The sequence below is a fragment of the Salarias fasciatus genome, chromosome 5 (genome assembly GCF_902148845.1).
Source record: "Salarias fasciatus chromosome 5, fSalaFa1.1, whole genome shotgun sequence".
Lineage (NCBI taxonomy): Eukaryota > Metazoa > Chordata > Actinopteri > Blenniiformes > Blenniidae > Salarias > Salarias fasciatus.
The window spans coordinates 1,263,238-1,275,931 of NC_043749.1; the positions used below are offsets into that span (position 1 = coordinate 1,263,238).

The following is a 12,694-nucleotide window of genomic DNA, read 5'->3' on the forward strand; positions in this document are numbered from 1 at the left end:
CGAGTTCAGTGGGGACATAGGCCACACCATCGCCAATGCCCGGGCTCCTTCCACACGACAGCTGTATGCCAGCAGGTGGAGGTTCTTCGACAGGTGGTGTCAGGAAAGAGGTCTGACTGCGGTTCAATGCCCGGTGCCATCCATATTGGACTTCTTGCAGGAGCTGTTCAACCTGGGTCGCTCGCCATCTACACTTAAGGTGCATACGGCTGCGATTTCCTGCTGGCACCAGGGTTTTGATGGCCGTTCTGTGGGCAGTGACAGGACGGTCTCATCTTTTTTAAAGGGTGCGCGTCGTCTCCGCCCCCTCAGTCAACGAAGGGTGCCGACGTGGGACCTGTCTTTGGTGCTCGAGTCCCTGCGGGCCCCTCCATTCGAGCCCCTGGATCAGGCAGGGTTGAAATGGCTGTCGCTGAAAACTGCGTTCCTCTTAGCGATGGCCTCGGGTAGACGAGTGGGGGAACTGCAGGCGCTGTCGGTTGGCGACGCGGGCTGCAGGTGGAATGCCGATGGCTCTGGGGTGACACTCTGGCCTGACGCCTCTTTCATCCCCAAAGTGCTTGGTTCTACAACTGTTACGCGCCCCCTCCGACTGGTGCGTTTCGGGTCTCCGACTTCAAACGAACTGCTGTGTCCAGTTCGGGCACTTGAAGTGTACATACGGGCTACGACGGATGTCCGTCAGTCTGAACGCCTGTTTATCTGCCACGCCGGGCCTCGCATGGGCCAGGCCCTGTCAAAACAGCGACTGGCCCACTGGGTGGTGGATACTATCAAACAGGCATATCTCTCCCAGGGTCGTTCACCACCAGACGGGGTGCGGTGCCATTCGACCAGGGGTCTGACCACCTCCTGGGCCGCGATGACCGGCGTTCCTTTGGACGTTATTTGTGAAGCGGCTTCATGGACATCAGCGTCAACGTTCGCACGGTTCTACAGGGTGAATGTGGCAACATCCCACCCCCTTGACGGGATTCTCCGACAGCACTCATCAACGCTGTGAGGTGAGTGGGGTTGGTGGTCATTGTTGTTCGGCGATTCCTCGTGACTTCGCTGGTATATGTCATCCAGTGCTTTATGCACCGCCTCTGGCGGTCAGTAGGGATGAAATAGAACGAAAGTTACGTAGGTAACTACGGTTCTATGAATCCCGGATGACCGCCAGAGCGTTCGGTCCCTCGGAATCTTCTGCTTGCGAGAAGTGGAAGGGACTGAGCTTCCGGTGTGACGTGGCTATATAGACTCACGTCAGCCACCGGGAGGTCACGTGTGACTTTGTTGTCATTAATTCTCGACCTGCGTATGCGAAAGGATGATCATTCAGTGCTTTATGCAACGCCTCTGGCGGTCATCCGGGATTCATAGAACCGTAGTTACCTACGTAACTTTCGTTTTAATGAGTGCCAGCGCTGCGCCGTGGCCCCCGTCAGAGTGACTCCGTCACAGTAGTATTAAGGATTGGCTTCACTATTTTCAATTTAAATACAGAACAAAGAACTCTAAATGACACTGTCTTTCAGAGTATTTATGAACCTGATATCAACAGCGAACAGACAGAAGCTTCACCATAATTAACTTCAATAAGCAACCTGGTTGCTGATGATGTTGTATTGAACTTTATACAAATCACACTCATCTATCTGAGACTCAGTCACCATTTGGAGTTTTGCTCACACTTCAGAGCAACTAATTTAATCTTAATACAATTATCTAAATCTGTATTGATTAATATCAAGAAAGGTGAAGGTCATTTCTTCATCATGAATGAAGGACACAGCTTCCTTCGTCCTTACTGACTGTGTGTTTTGAGTCTGTTTGAAAGGAAAGTAATTCAGCAACAAGAGCTGGAATACTGAGAATATCTATCAAGTGACATTTCTGTTCCAAACAAGGTGTTATGATGATTTGATTGCTGGAAAAAAACTCATCCAAGACCAAAGAACTGACATGAAAAGAGTTTTTATTTTGTCAAAGCTGGAAGAAAATCATGCTGAAAGAAGATGAATATTGATGAAGAGAGTTTGGTTTGATGATAGAAGAAAGTGAAAGAGAGTGAATGACAGAGGTGAGATGAGTGTGAGAGTCAAAGCAGTGTGAGAGTCCCAGTGAGTCCGGTCAGGACTGGGAACACTGGTCTCTCCTCAGTGTCTCTCTGAGGGGAGTCTGGGAGCCCTGGGTGGCCTCACAGGTCACAGAGCCCACCTTCCTCCACTGGTCTGCAGGGAGCCTCAGGGTGCTGCTCCAGCTGTAGAGGCCGTCCTTCTGCAGCACCCCGGGGCTCCTGCTCTCCTCCCAGCTGCTGCTGCTGCTGCTGTCCTCCACCTTCCAGCTCAGACTCCAGCCTGAGGGGAAGCCCTTGTTGGCCAGGCACATGAGCGTGGCCTTCCCCTGCTGCAGCTCCTCTCTGGAGGGGGGCAGCACCGTCAGGGTGGGGGGCCTGTCACCTAGGAGACACCAATCAGATGAGAGGACAGGGAGCAGCCAGCTGTCAATCAAACAGCACACACCTGGACAGCTTCAGTGGGACACACATCATTTTGTCCTTCAACAAGTTGCTGCCAGATGCTTTTTCTGCTCCAGCAGTCACTCACTCACACATTGTTTCACTTCCCTTTAAGAAGCCTCTCATGCACATCAGCACAGAGAGAATCATCCAACAGTTTGACCTGAAACACCTCAAACTACACTGGAAGGAACACAAGCACATGTCTCAACCTTTACTGGCAAAGATTTGCATCAACGTGATCACAAAGTTACACTTTATAACTTATGAGAGGGAACTTTAACAACACGGGCTTGAAATCAAAATAATGTTTTCAAATATTTACAGCAAAACTGGACAAAAAGTAACTATTGATTAATATTGCACGAGGAGGTTTTGATCATTTTCGGACATATTTATATATTTTACAGTAAAATAACACGAGTCTTAAAATAATAAAAGAAACAGAATGCAGACACATTGTTTAGCACCAAGAATAAATCCAGCTTTGATGAAGAGACTCTCAATAAAACTAGAAGAATAAAGCCTGCACACATTACAACACAAACACATTTCAAACAGTGGACATGTAAACTAAAACTCAGTCCAAAGACAGACCAGTGCACCAAAACTGTCGATAAATACACAGGTCAGTCTAAAAACACATTCAACATGAGACTGGTAGAGTTAAAACAGTGTGTTACACAGCCATCAGTCTCTGACTGAACATATTTGAAGAGTCACAATCTATATGTATTTTTGTGACAGAAAATCTTGATGACATTTAATCCAGTACACATTTCAAAATAACATGTTTTCCTGGTGTTAAAATTAAAACAGAACAGATCTGAGCTACAGCACATGAAATCAGGGAAGATTCATACTTGATCGCTAAAATAATTATAATGAAAAAACATAAAAAAAAAACTTCTTTCTCATTTCAAATCATTCAAAACAAGGTTTTATGAAAACATTTGAAGTATTTATCTGTCAGTATTAAAAGTAGAATCAACTTACTTCCAACATCCAGTCTGGTTCCTCCACCGAACGTGTACCACAGTGATACAAACTCATTGAGCCGCTGTACAAAAACCTCTGACTGCAGAGAGACACCACTCTCTGACTGTGATACAAACTCTGCAAAAGTACTTTTACTGACTGATTCAAACTCAACAGACCAATTGTTTTACTGACTCTGTGCAATTTTTTATGTACAAATAGACAGATTTTTTTTTAAATGTATTGTCTATTTTTGAAAATTATTTTATTGGAATGTATTTCAATAGAAATTTGACACTATTAGAACCACATGTCGAGACTTTAAAATTATATTTATCAAAGTAAAAAACCAATCGCCTTAATATTCCCACAAAAGTTTGACTCCAGAGTGAAAATGATCGATGAAAGTGATCCAAGTCCCTGCTGGAGTCAGTCAGAGCATTTCCATAGAGAGCCACTTTGCATCAGCAGCACCATGCTCCAGTGCTCTGGGAGAGTTTATAGTCCTGACAGTTGAAGACTGGATGACTGACAGCTGTCCTTCAGGACAACAGAAGACAGAGAAATCCTCCTCATCACAAACATGAGTGTGATCTGCGTCCTCATCTGGACTCTCCTCTGCTGCTGCTTCACAGGTAAAGTCCAGAGAATCCAACTCCTCTCCTCTATGAACATCCGTCCCTCTGAAATGAAGCCCACAAAACCATGAGGCTGCTTTCTCTTTCTGTCTGTGTCTCCTCAGAGTCCAGAGGCCAGTTCACAGTGACTCAGTCTGCAGCAGTCAGCTCTGCTGTGGGACAAACTGTCACCATCACATGTAGGATCAGTCAGGATGTCCATGTTTCTGGCAGGACACACTATTTAGCCTGGTACCAACAGAAAGATGGACAACCTCCGAAACTGCTCATTTACTACGCCAGCACTCGATATTCAGGGACTCCAGATCGTTTTACAGGCAGTGGATCAAACTCTGACTTCACTCTGACCATCAGTGGAGTTCAAGCTGAAGATGCTGCAGTTTATTACTGTCAGAGTCTTCATTATCCCAACAGTCAGTGGGTGTTCACACAGTGAAAAACCGTCGTACAAAAACCTCCCTCAGAAACTGAAGTGACTGCTGCTCAGTGATACACTTCACTGAACACACACACACACACACACACACACACACACACACACACACACACACACACACACACACACACACACACACACACACACACACACACACACACACACGTATCAACAGATTTATTTAATATTTACAGAGGCTGGTCAAGTTTCAGGTCATTATCAAATTAACAACATTATTGATTGAAGCCAGATGGTTGTAGTGGTGTAACACACATGATGAATGCTTCCCATGTTTTCAAAAACACTTTATTGGAGTCTGAGTGTTCCTCTCTCGGTGTAATGCATGACGACAACACAACTTTCCCTCAAGTCAACTACTCAGGATTTATTAAACTTCCAAAGTTGTGAACTCTTGATATATAAACTAATAAACAGCAAGCAGACACAACACAACACACAATTAAACCAATGTGCAAAGGAAAGAGTTGTCTCAGGAGATTAGAACGACAATTGTAGACAAGCATGTTAAAGGTAAAGACTATTAGACCATCTCCAAGCACACACTAAAAAATCTTGGGTTACTTTGTTAACCCAATCACTGGGTTATGAAACCGGTAACCCAATTTGGGCTATTATGATTACATTTGGAGTTATTTATTGCAACTTATGTGTTGGGTTAGAGTCCATCAGACCCAACATAGATTTTTAAACCCAGCACATGGGTTGTTTTGACCACTGTTGGGTTGTCAACGGGTCCAAATAAATTCAAAATAAATACTTTAAACATTGTTTGCAAGTGTGTCGTTGCATATTGTATTATTTGCACGACCAAGTATAGATTGAATTTTAAAAAGTTTGAAAATTAGCTGTTTACAAGACACTGTATATTATACAGATTTCTCTAAGATTCAGCATGGCCACACGGTGGCACAGTGGTTAGCGCTCTTGCCTCACAGCAAGAAGGCCCTGGGTTCAAGTACTGGCCGGGACTCGGAGCCTTTCTGTGTGGACTTTGCACCTGTCCAGGGTGTACCCCATCCTCGCCGGCAGCAGCTGGAATTGGCACCTGCAACATGCAACTCTGAAAAGGAGAAGCAGCATAGAAGATGGATGAACACTTTTTGGAAGATTGTGTAGTTGAATTAACACAGAATTGTAGTTAATTTTACCCAGAATTTGGGCACATTCAACAGTATACATGGTAAAATTGACCCAGGGCTGAAATTGATTTGATGCAACATTTGGGTTAAATATGAGAACAATATTCAACCCAATCATATGGTAGAATCGACCCGGGGCTGAAATTTATTTGACCCAATGATTGGATAAAATCTCTGAACCCATCTGTTGGGTTGAAAAGACCAACCCATTTTGTTGGGTAAAAATAATTACTGTTGGGCTGGTCCAATATTGATTAACTGTTGGGTTAAAAAATAAACCAATTTGGGTTGTTTTTTACCATTCATTTTTTAGGGTGCAGGTTGATGCTCCAAGAAACTTTGTTGACAAGCCACAAAGCTTCTGGGAGAATGTCCTATGGACAGATGAGACAAAAATGGAAGTTCTTGCCAAGGCACATCAGTTCTATTTTCACAGAAGGAAAAATGAAGCATATCAAGAAAAGTAAGTAAATAAGTAAGTAAAATTTATTTATATAGCGCTTTTCACAGACATCGTTCACAGAGTGCTTCACAGCGTAAAAATCACAAAAACATTTCACAGTACATAAGAACAAGGGGATAAGAAATCATGTAGACAGTATATGCTACTGCCAAGACAGCACTGACTGGGGGTCCAGAATGCCTTCTGAAACAAATATGTCTTTAAGAGTTTCTTGAGGGCATCCACCGAGTCCAGGGAGCGCAGGTCCGGAGGAAGCTCATTGCAGAGGTGCGGGGCAGTGGATGTAAATGAGCGGTCACCCCTAGTTTTAAAACGAGTACAGGGAACTCTGACAAGGATCTGGTCAGAGGACCTCAGGCTTCGGGCCGAGCTGTAGGGTGTGATGAAGTTTCTGATATATGTGGGAGCCTGACCATGTAGAGCTCGGAAGGTCAGCACCAAGGTTTTAAACTGGATACGGAATGCAACAGGGAGCCAGTGGAGGGATTTTAACACGGGGTGTGATGTGGGACCTCCTGTTGGTGCTGGTCAGCAGCCTCGCAGCTGAGTTTTGAACAAACTAGAGGCGGGCCAGTTCCTTCTTGTTATGACAAGGGAATAAGCTGTTACAGTAGTTAAGCCGTGAGGACATAAAGGCATGAGTGACCATTTCAAGCTCATTTTTATACACCATGGGTCTGAGCTTAGGAATGTTGCACAGCTGGAAGAAACAGTTTCTGACCAGCTGCCTCGAGTGGTGGTCTAGTGACAGTGTGCTGTCGAAGATCACCCCAGGGTTCCTCAGTTCAGTTTTGGTTGAGAGGCTCAGATCACCAAGATGCTGCTCAATAGCGGGGATGGCACTGTCTGGGGCAATAATGAGGGTCTCTGTTGTTTCTGAGTGTAGTAATATGATTTTCCGAAGGAGAATATTCAATTTTCTGTTATGTTTGTAAGATGTAATAATGAGGAACGTATGTGTTTTTTGGTTTCATTAAAGAAAAAATAAGAATATTTCATTAGTTGTGGTAAAAAACCCAGATTAAATATTAAGAAGATTATAATTTTGTGTGAAGCCTATTTAAGGGCGTATTGTTTGCCGCTGGTGGGGGGGGAGCAGACCGGAAGCACGACGCTCCGTGAGAGCGTCTGGAGAGCCTGTCAGACAGACACGGAAGTGTGCAAGCCCGCTACAGGCTAGCGTGAGCGGAGCTCGGTTGGTGTGACGGCCTGGCCAGTGACTCCTGTCCTCCCGCGGGCGGCTGAGGAGGACTGACCGCAGCGCGCACCGCGGCGAGAGTCAGTTGAGCCGACAGGACCCGATCAGTGTGGTTAAGGTAGCGTGTGGCTAACACCACTACACCGAGCAGCCTCGTTAAAAGCCAGAGCGGAGCTGAGGGACGCGCTGCTGTCTGGTTGCTTGAACTCACCTGGGTAAGAGAGATCGCAAAGAAGAGGGATCCCCTGCGCACCGTGACTCCAATCCGAACTGGAGGAGGTTCTCCCAATCCACTGGTAGGATTACGCCATCCACACAATCACTGGATCAGAGCTCCAACGCGCCAACGAATCTCGCAAACTCGCGTCAATTAACCCCCGAGTGAAAGGTAAAAGGAAAAAAACTCCGGAACTGAATTTAGTGAACTTGATGAATATTTTTTTTTGTTTAGACCTTCATATTTTTTTTTTTGTTTATCTGAATATTGCTTCAATACAAATAATTATCTGCACTGCATAGTGGCATAATTTTTTTTATTATTATTTTTCAATGAAATGTCTCTTTTGCCTTAGCGTGTACATTGGGAAGGAAGTGACACTCACTTCCCTGTAGCGAGGCAGCTGGGAAAAGGGTTACATGAGTTTAGTTGGAGGCTGTTGTCTCTTAGCCACTGCTTGATTAGTGATAAGCAGTTTAGTGATAAGAACACTGTCCCCACTGTGAAACATGGAGGAGGCTCTGTCATGTTCTGGGCTGCTTTGCTGTATCTGGCACAGGGTGTCTTGAAACTGTGCAGGGTAAAATGAAATCTCAAGAGTACTAAGGGATTCTAGAGAGAAATGTGCTGCCAGTGTCAGAAAGCTTGGTCTCAGTTGCAGGTCATGGGTCTTGCAACAGGACAATGACCCAAAACAAACAGCTAAACATACCCAAGAATGGCTAAGAGGGAAAAGATTGGACTATTCTCAAGTGGCCTTCTATGAGCCCTGACCGAAATCCTATCCAACATCTTTGGATGGAGCTGAAATATGCCGTCTGGAAAAGGCACCATTCCAACCTGAGGTAACTGGAGCAGTTTGCTCATGAGGAGTGGCCAAAATACCTGCTGAAAGGTCCAGACGTCTCGTTGACAGTTACAGGAATCGTTTGATTGCAGTGATTCCCTCAAAAGGTTGTGCAACTAAATATTAAAGCTCGTTTCCGGAGTTTCCGTTCGTTTCCAATGTATGTATCTTTTTTTTTACAGATCTTAAATGTGTCAGTCTGGTTCGATACTATAATATAATATCAGCATGAAGCAATATAAAAATTTATTTATGAGCCCCGCCTTTGTCTCATAGACCCCCAAGTTATCCGAAAAAGCGCCGGTCAGGTTCAGCCAATAGATTTCGAGCTTCCGCCTGGTCGTGCTGTCAAGCAACTTGTGCACGCAGCCAGAGAGCACGCACACAAGGCAGAGATGAGATAGCTACGCAGCAGCCGCCCCGCTTACCTCGGATATATCCATGGTCTGCTGAACATCCACCGTAAACAGCGAAACATGTAGGATGCTGTAGGACTCGGAGGCTCTCATTTTCACCCGACAGATAATGCGTGTGCACAATTAAAGGGGCGTGGCTTGGTCGCTCATGAAAGCAGAGGGAGGGGGAACCTCGAGACGTTGGTTTAAAAAAAACTCTCATTCTTTCAAAACTCTGCACATGAGCTTTAAGTTAAGCGTACCATCATTTTTGTGTAGGCCTGTTTCTTGAGTTAATTTTTTTTTCATAATTCTCTTGAAGCATGGTTGAAAAACAATGTCTGACTTTCATTGGTAAAATTTCATAGAATTTTTATTTATTACTACTTTTGTTAGATTCCAGCTGTTTCTCTGACTGCTGCAAATTTTTCTTTTCATTAAATGAAGGGGACCAACAATTTTTTTCACGTTTTTCTTGATTAATTAAAAGAAAAGTTTCTTTATTTCTTCATCATGAATGAAGGACACGGCTTCCTCTGACTGACTGTGTTTTGAGTCTGTTTGAAAGGAAAGTAATTCAGCAACAAGAGCTGGAATACTGAGAATATCTATCAAGTGACATTTCTGTTCCAAACAAGGTGTTATGATGATTTGATTGCTGGAAAAAACTCATCCAAGACCAAAGAGTTGACATGAAAAGAGTGTTTATTTTGTCAAAGCTGAAAGAAAATCATGATGAAAGAAGATGAATATTGATGAAGAGAGTTTGGTTTGATGATAGAAGAAAGTGAAAGAGAGTGAATGACAGAGGTGAGATGAGTGTGAGAGTCAAAGCAGTGTGAGAGTCCCAGTGAGTCCGGTCAGGACTGGGAACACTGGTCTCTCCTCAGTGTCTCTCTGAGGGGAGTCTGGGAGCCCTGGGTGGCCTCACAGGTCACAGAGCCCACCTTCCTCCACTGGTCTGCAGGGAGCCTCAGGGTGCTGCTCCAGCTGTAGAGGCCGTCCTTCTGCAGCACCCCGGGGCTCCTGCTCTCCTCCCAGCTGCTGCTGCTGCTGCTGTCCTCCACCTTCCAGCTCAGACTCCAGCCTGAGGGGAAGCCCTTGTTGGCCAGGCACATGAGCGTGGCCTTCCCCTGCTGCAGCTCCTCTCTGGAGGGGGGCAGCACCGTCAGGGTGGGGGGCCTGTCACCTAGGAGACACCAATCAGATGAGAGGACAGGGAGCAGCCAGCTGTCAATCAAACAGCACACACCTGGACAGCTTCAGTGGGACACACATCATTTTGTCCTTCAACAAGTTGCTGCCAGATGCTTTTTCTGCTCCAGCAGTCACTCACTCACACATTGTTTCACTTCCCTTTAAGAAGCCTCTCATGCACATCAGCACAGAGAGAATCATCCAACAGTTTGACCTGAAACACCTCAAACTACACTGGAAGGAACACAAGCACATGTCTCAACCTTTACTGGCAAAGATTTTCATCAACGTCATCAGAAAGTTCCACTTTAGAGCTTATGAAAGGAAACTTGAACAACACGGGCTTTAAAACAAAATAAATATTTTCAAATATTGAGAGCAACACTTGAAAAAGCAGTGGATAAAGATGTATGTTTAACAGTTCCTAATTTCTTTTAAACATATTGATCAGCAGTATTTCTTTTTAACAGTAAATTAACCTGAAAATGAAAAGACACAAACAGAGCCGAGAAACATTGTTTAGCACAAGAATAAATCCAGTTTTGATGAAGAGACACTTAATAAAACTAGAAGAATAAAGCCTGCACACATTACAACACAAACACATTTCAAACAGTGGACATGTAAACTAAAACTCAGTCCAAAGACAGACCAGTGCACCAAAACTGTCAATAAATACACAGGTCAGTCTAAAAACACATTCAACATGAGACTGGTAGAGTTAAAACAGTGTGTTACACAGCCATCAGTCTCTGACTGAACACATTTAAAGAGTCACAATTTATACTTTTGTGGCAGAAAATCTTGATGACATTTAACCCAGTACACATTTCAAAATAACATGTTTTCCTGGTGATAAAATTAAAGCGGGGCAGATCAGAGCTATACCACATGAAATCAGGGAAGACTCAAACTTGATCAGTAAAATAATTATAATGACAAAACATAAAAAAACATCTTTCTCATTTCAAATTATTCAAAACGAGATTTAATGTCAAAATATGAATTATTTATCTGTCAGTATTAAAAATAGAATCAACTTACTTCCAACATCCAGTCTGGTTCCTCCACCGAACGTGTACCACAGTGATACAAACTCATTGAGCCGCTGTACAAAAACCTCTGACTGTAGAGAGACACCACTCTCTGACTGTGAAACAAACAACTTCTGCAAAGCTACTTTTACTTCCTGATTCAAACTCAACAGACCAATTGTTTTACTGACTATGTGCAATTTTGTTTGTGTATTTATAGAGATTTTTTTTTAAGATATATTTTCTATTTTTATAAATTATTTTGTTGGAATGTATTTCAATAGAATTGACATTATTAGAAAAACAGGTGGTGATTTTAATGTTTCTTTTATCAAAACAGAAAACCAATCTCCTTATTATTCCCACAAAAGATTGAGTCCAGATTGAAAATGATTGCTTAAAATGATCCAAGTCCCTGTTGGAGTCAGTCAGAGCATTTCCATAGAGAGCCACTTTGCATCAGCAGCACCATGCTCCAGTGCTCTGGGAGAGTTTATAGTCCTGACAGTTGAAGACTGGATGACTGACAGCTGTCCTTCAGGACAACAGAAGACAGAGAAATCCTCCTCATCACAAACATGAGTGTGATCTGCGTCCTCATCTGGACTCTCCTCTGCTGCTGCTTCACAGGTAAAGTCCAGAGAATCCAACTCCTCTCCTCTATGAACATCCGTCCCTCTGAAATGAAGCCCACAAAACCATGAGGCTGCTTTCTCTTTCTGTCTGTGTCTCCTCAGAGTCCAGAGGCCAGGTCACAGTGACTCAGTCTGCAGCAGTCAGCTCTGCTGTGGGACAAACCGTCACCATCACATGTAGGACCAGTCAGAATGTCTACAGCTCCAACTCTTTAGCCTGGTACCAACAGAAGGACGGACAACCTCCTAAACTGCTCATTTACGACGCCAGTACTCGATATTCAGGGACTCCAGATCGTTTTACAGGCAGTGGATCAAACTCTGACTTCACTCTGACCATCAGTGGAGTTCAAGCTGAAGATGCTGCAGTTTATTACTGTCAGAGTTTTCATTATCCCAACAGTCAAGATGTGTTCACACAGTGAAAAACCGTCGTACAAAAACCTCCCTCAGTCAGACTGAACAGAAACTGAACTGACTGCTGCTCACTGATGCACTTCACTGAACACACACACACACACACACACACACACACACACACACACACACACACACACACACACACACACAGCCTTAGTTTTCCAGTGATTATTTAAAAATCATTATTTGCAAAAGATATTTTTTCTGAACCATTGAAGTATTTTATGTTGTCTCTAATCATTTTCTCATCACTTCATTTTCATATTAAAAAAGTATAAAATACGCCAAAACACACTAATCTGATTCAGTTTAGCAGCTTTCATCAACAGATTTATTTAAGTAATATTCACAGAAGCTGGTCAAGTTTCCGGTCATGATCAATTTTCCCCAATAATTGATTAAAGTCGACTCTATTGCACGTTCACTCTCTTATTTTTTTTTTTTTTTTAAATATGTGTTGTTCATTGACTCTGAACACGTTTGCAGACTGAACGCATTGAAATGAGTTTTCTCTGCAGAGTGGCAGGCGTCACTCTTGGTGATAGAATAGAATAGAATAGAATAGATCTTTAT

At 43.7% G+C, this 12,694-nt stretch overlaps 3 gene segments (V, D, J or C); 1 reads left to right on the plus strand and 2 right to left on the minus strand.

Annotated features, from left to right (window-relative positions):
- Nucleotides 1-1,943: 1,943 nt before the first annotated feature.
- LOC115387944 (Ig kappa-b4 chain C region-like) lies at nt 1,944-3,665 on the minus strand (the record flags this gene model as incomplete). The annotated part of the segment is given in 2 exon segments: nt 1,944-2,444; nt 3,500-3,665. Coding segments are annotated over 2 exon segments (495 nt in total), but the record flags the coding sequence as incomplete, so codon positions are not given.
- A 5,929-nt stretch (nt 3,666-9,594) lies between these two features.
- LOC115387945 (Ig kappa-b4 chain C region-like) lies at nt 9,595-11,284 on the minus strand (the record flags this gene model as incomplete). The annotated part of the segment is given in 2 exon segments: nt 9,595-10,024; nt 11,077-11,284. Coding segments are annotated over 2 exon segments (537 nt in total), but the record flags the coding sequence as incomplete, so codon positions are not given.
- Nucleotides 11,285-11,604: 320 nt separating this feature from the next.
- LOC115389306 (Ig kappa chain V region 3381-like) lies at nt 11,605-12,126 on the plus strand. The segment is given in 2 exon segments: nt 11,605-11,696; nt 11,804-12,126. Coding segments are annotated over 2 exon segments (375 nt in total).
- The last annotated feature ends 568 nt before the right edge of the window (nt 12,127-12,694 follow it).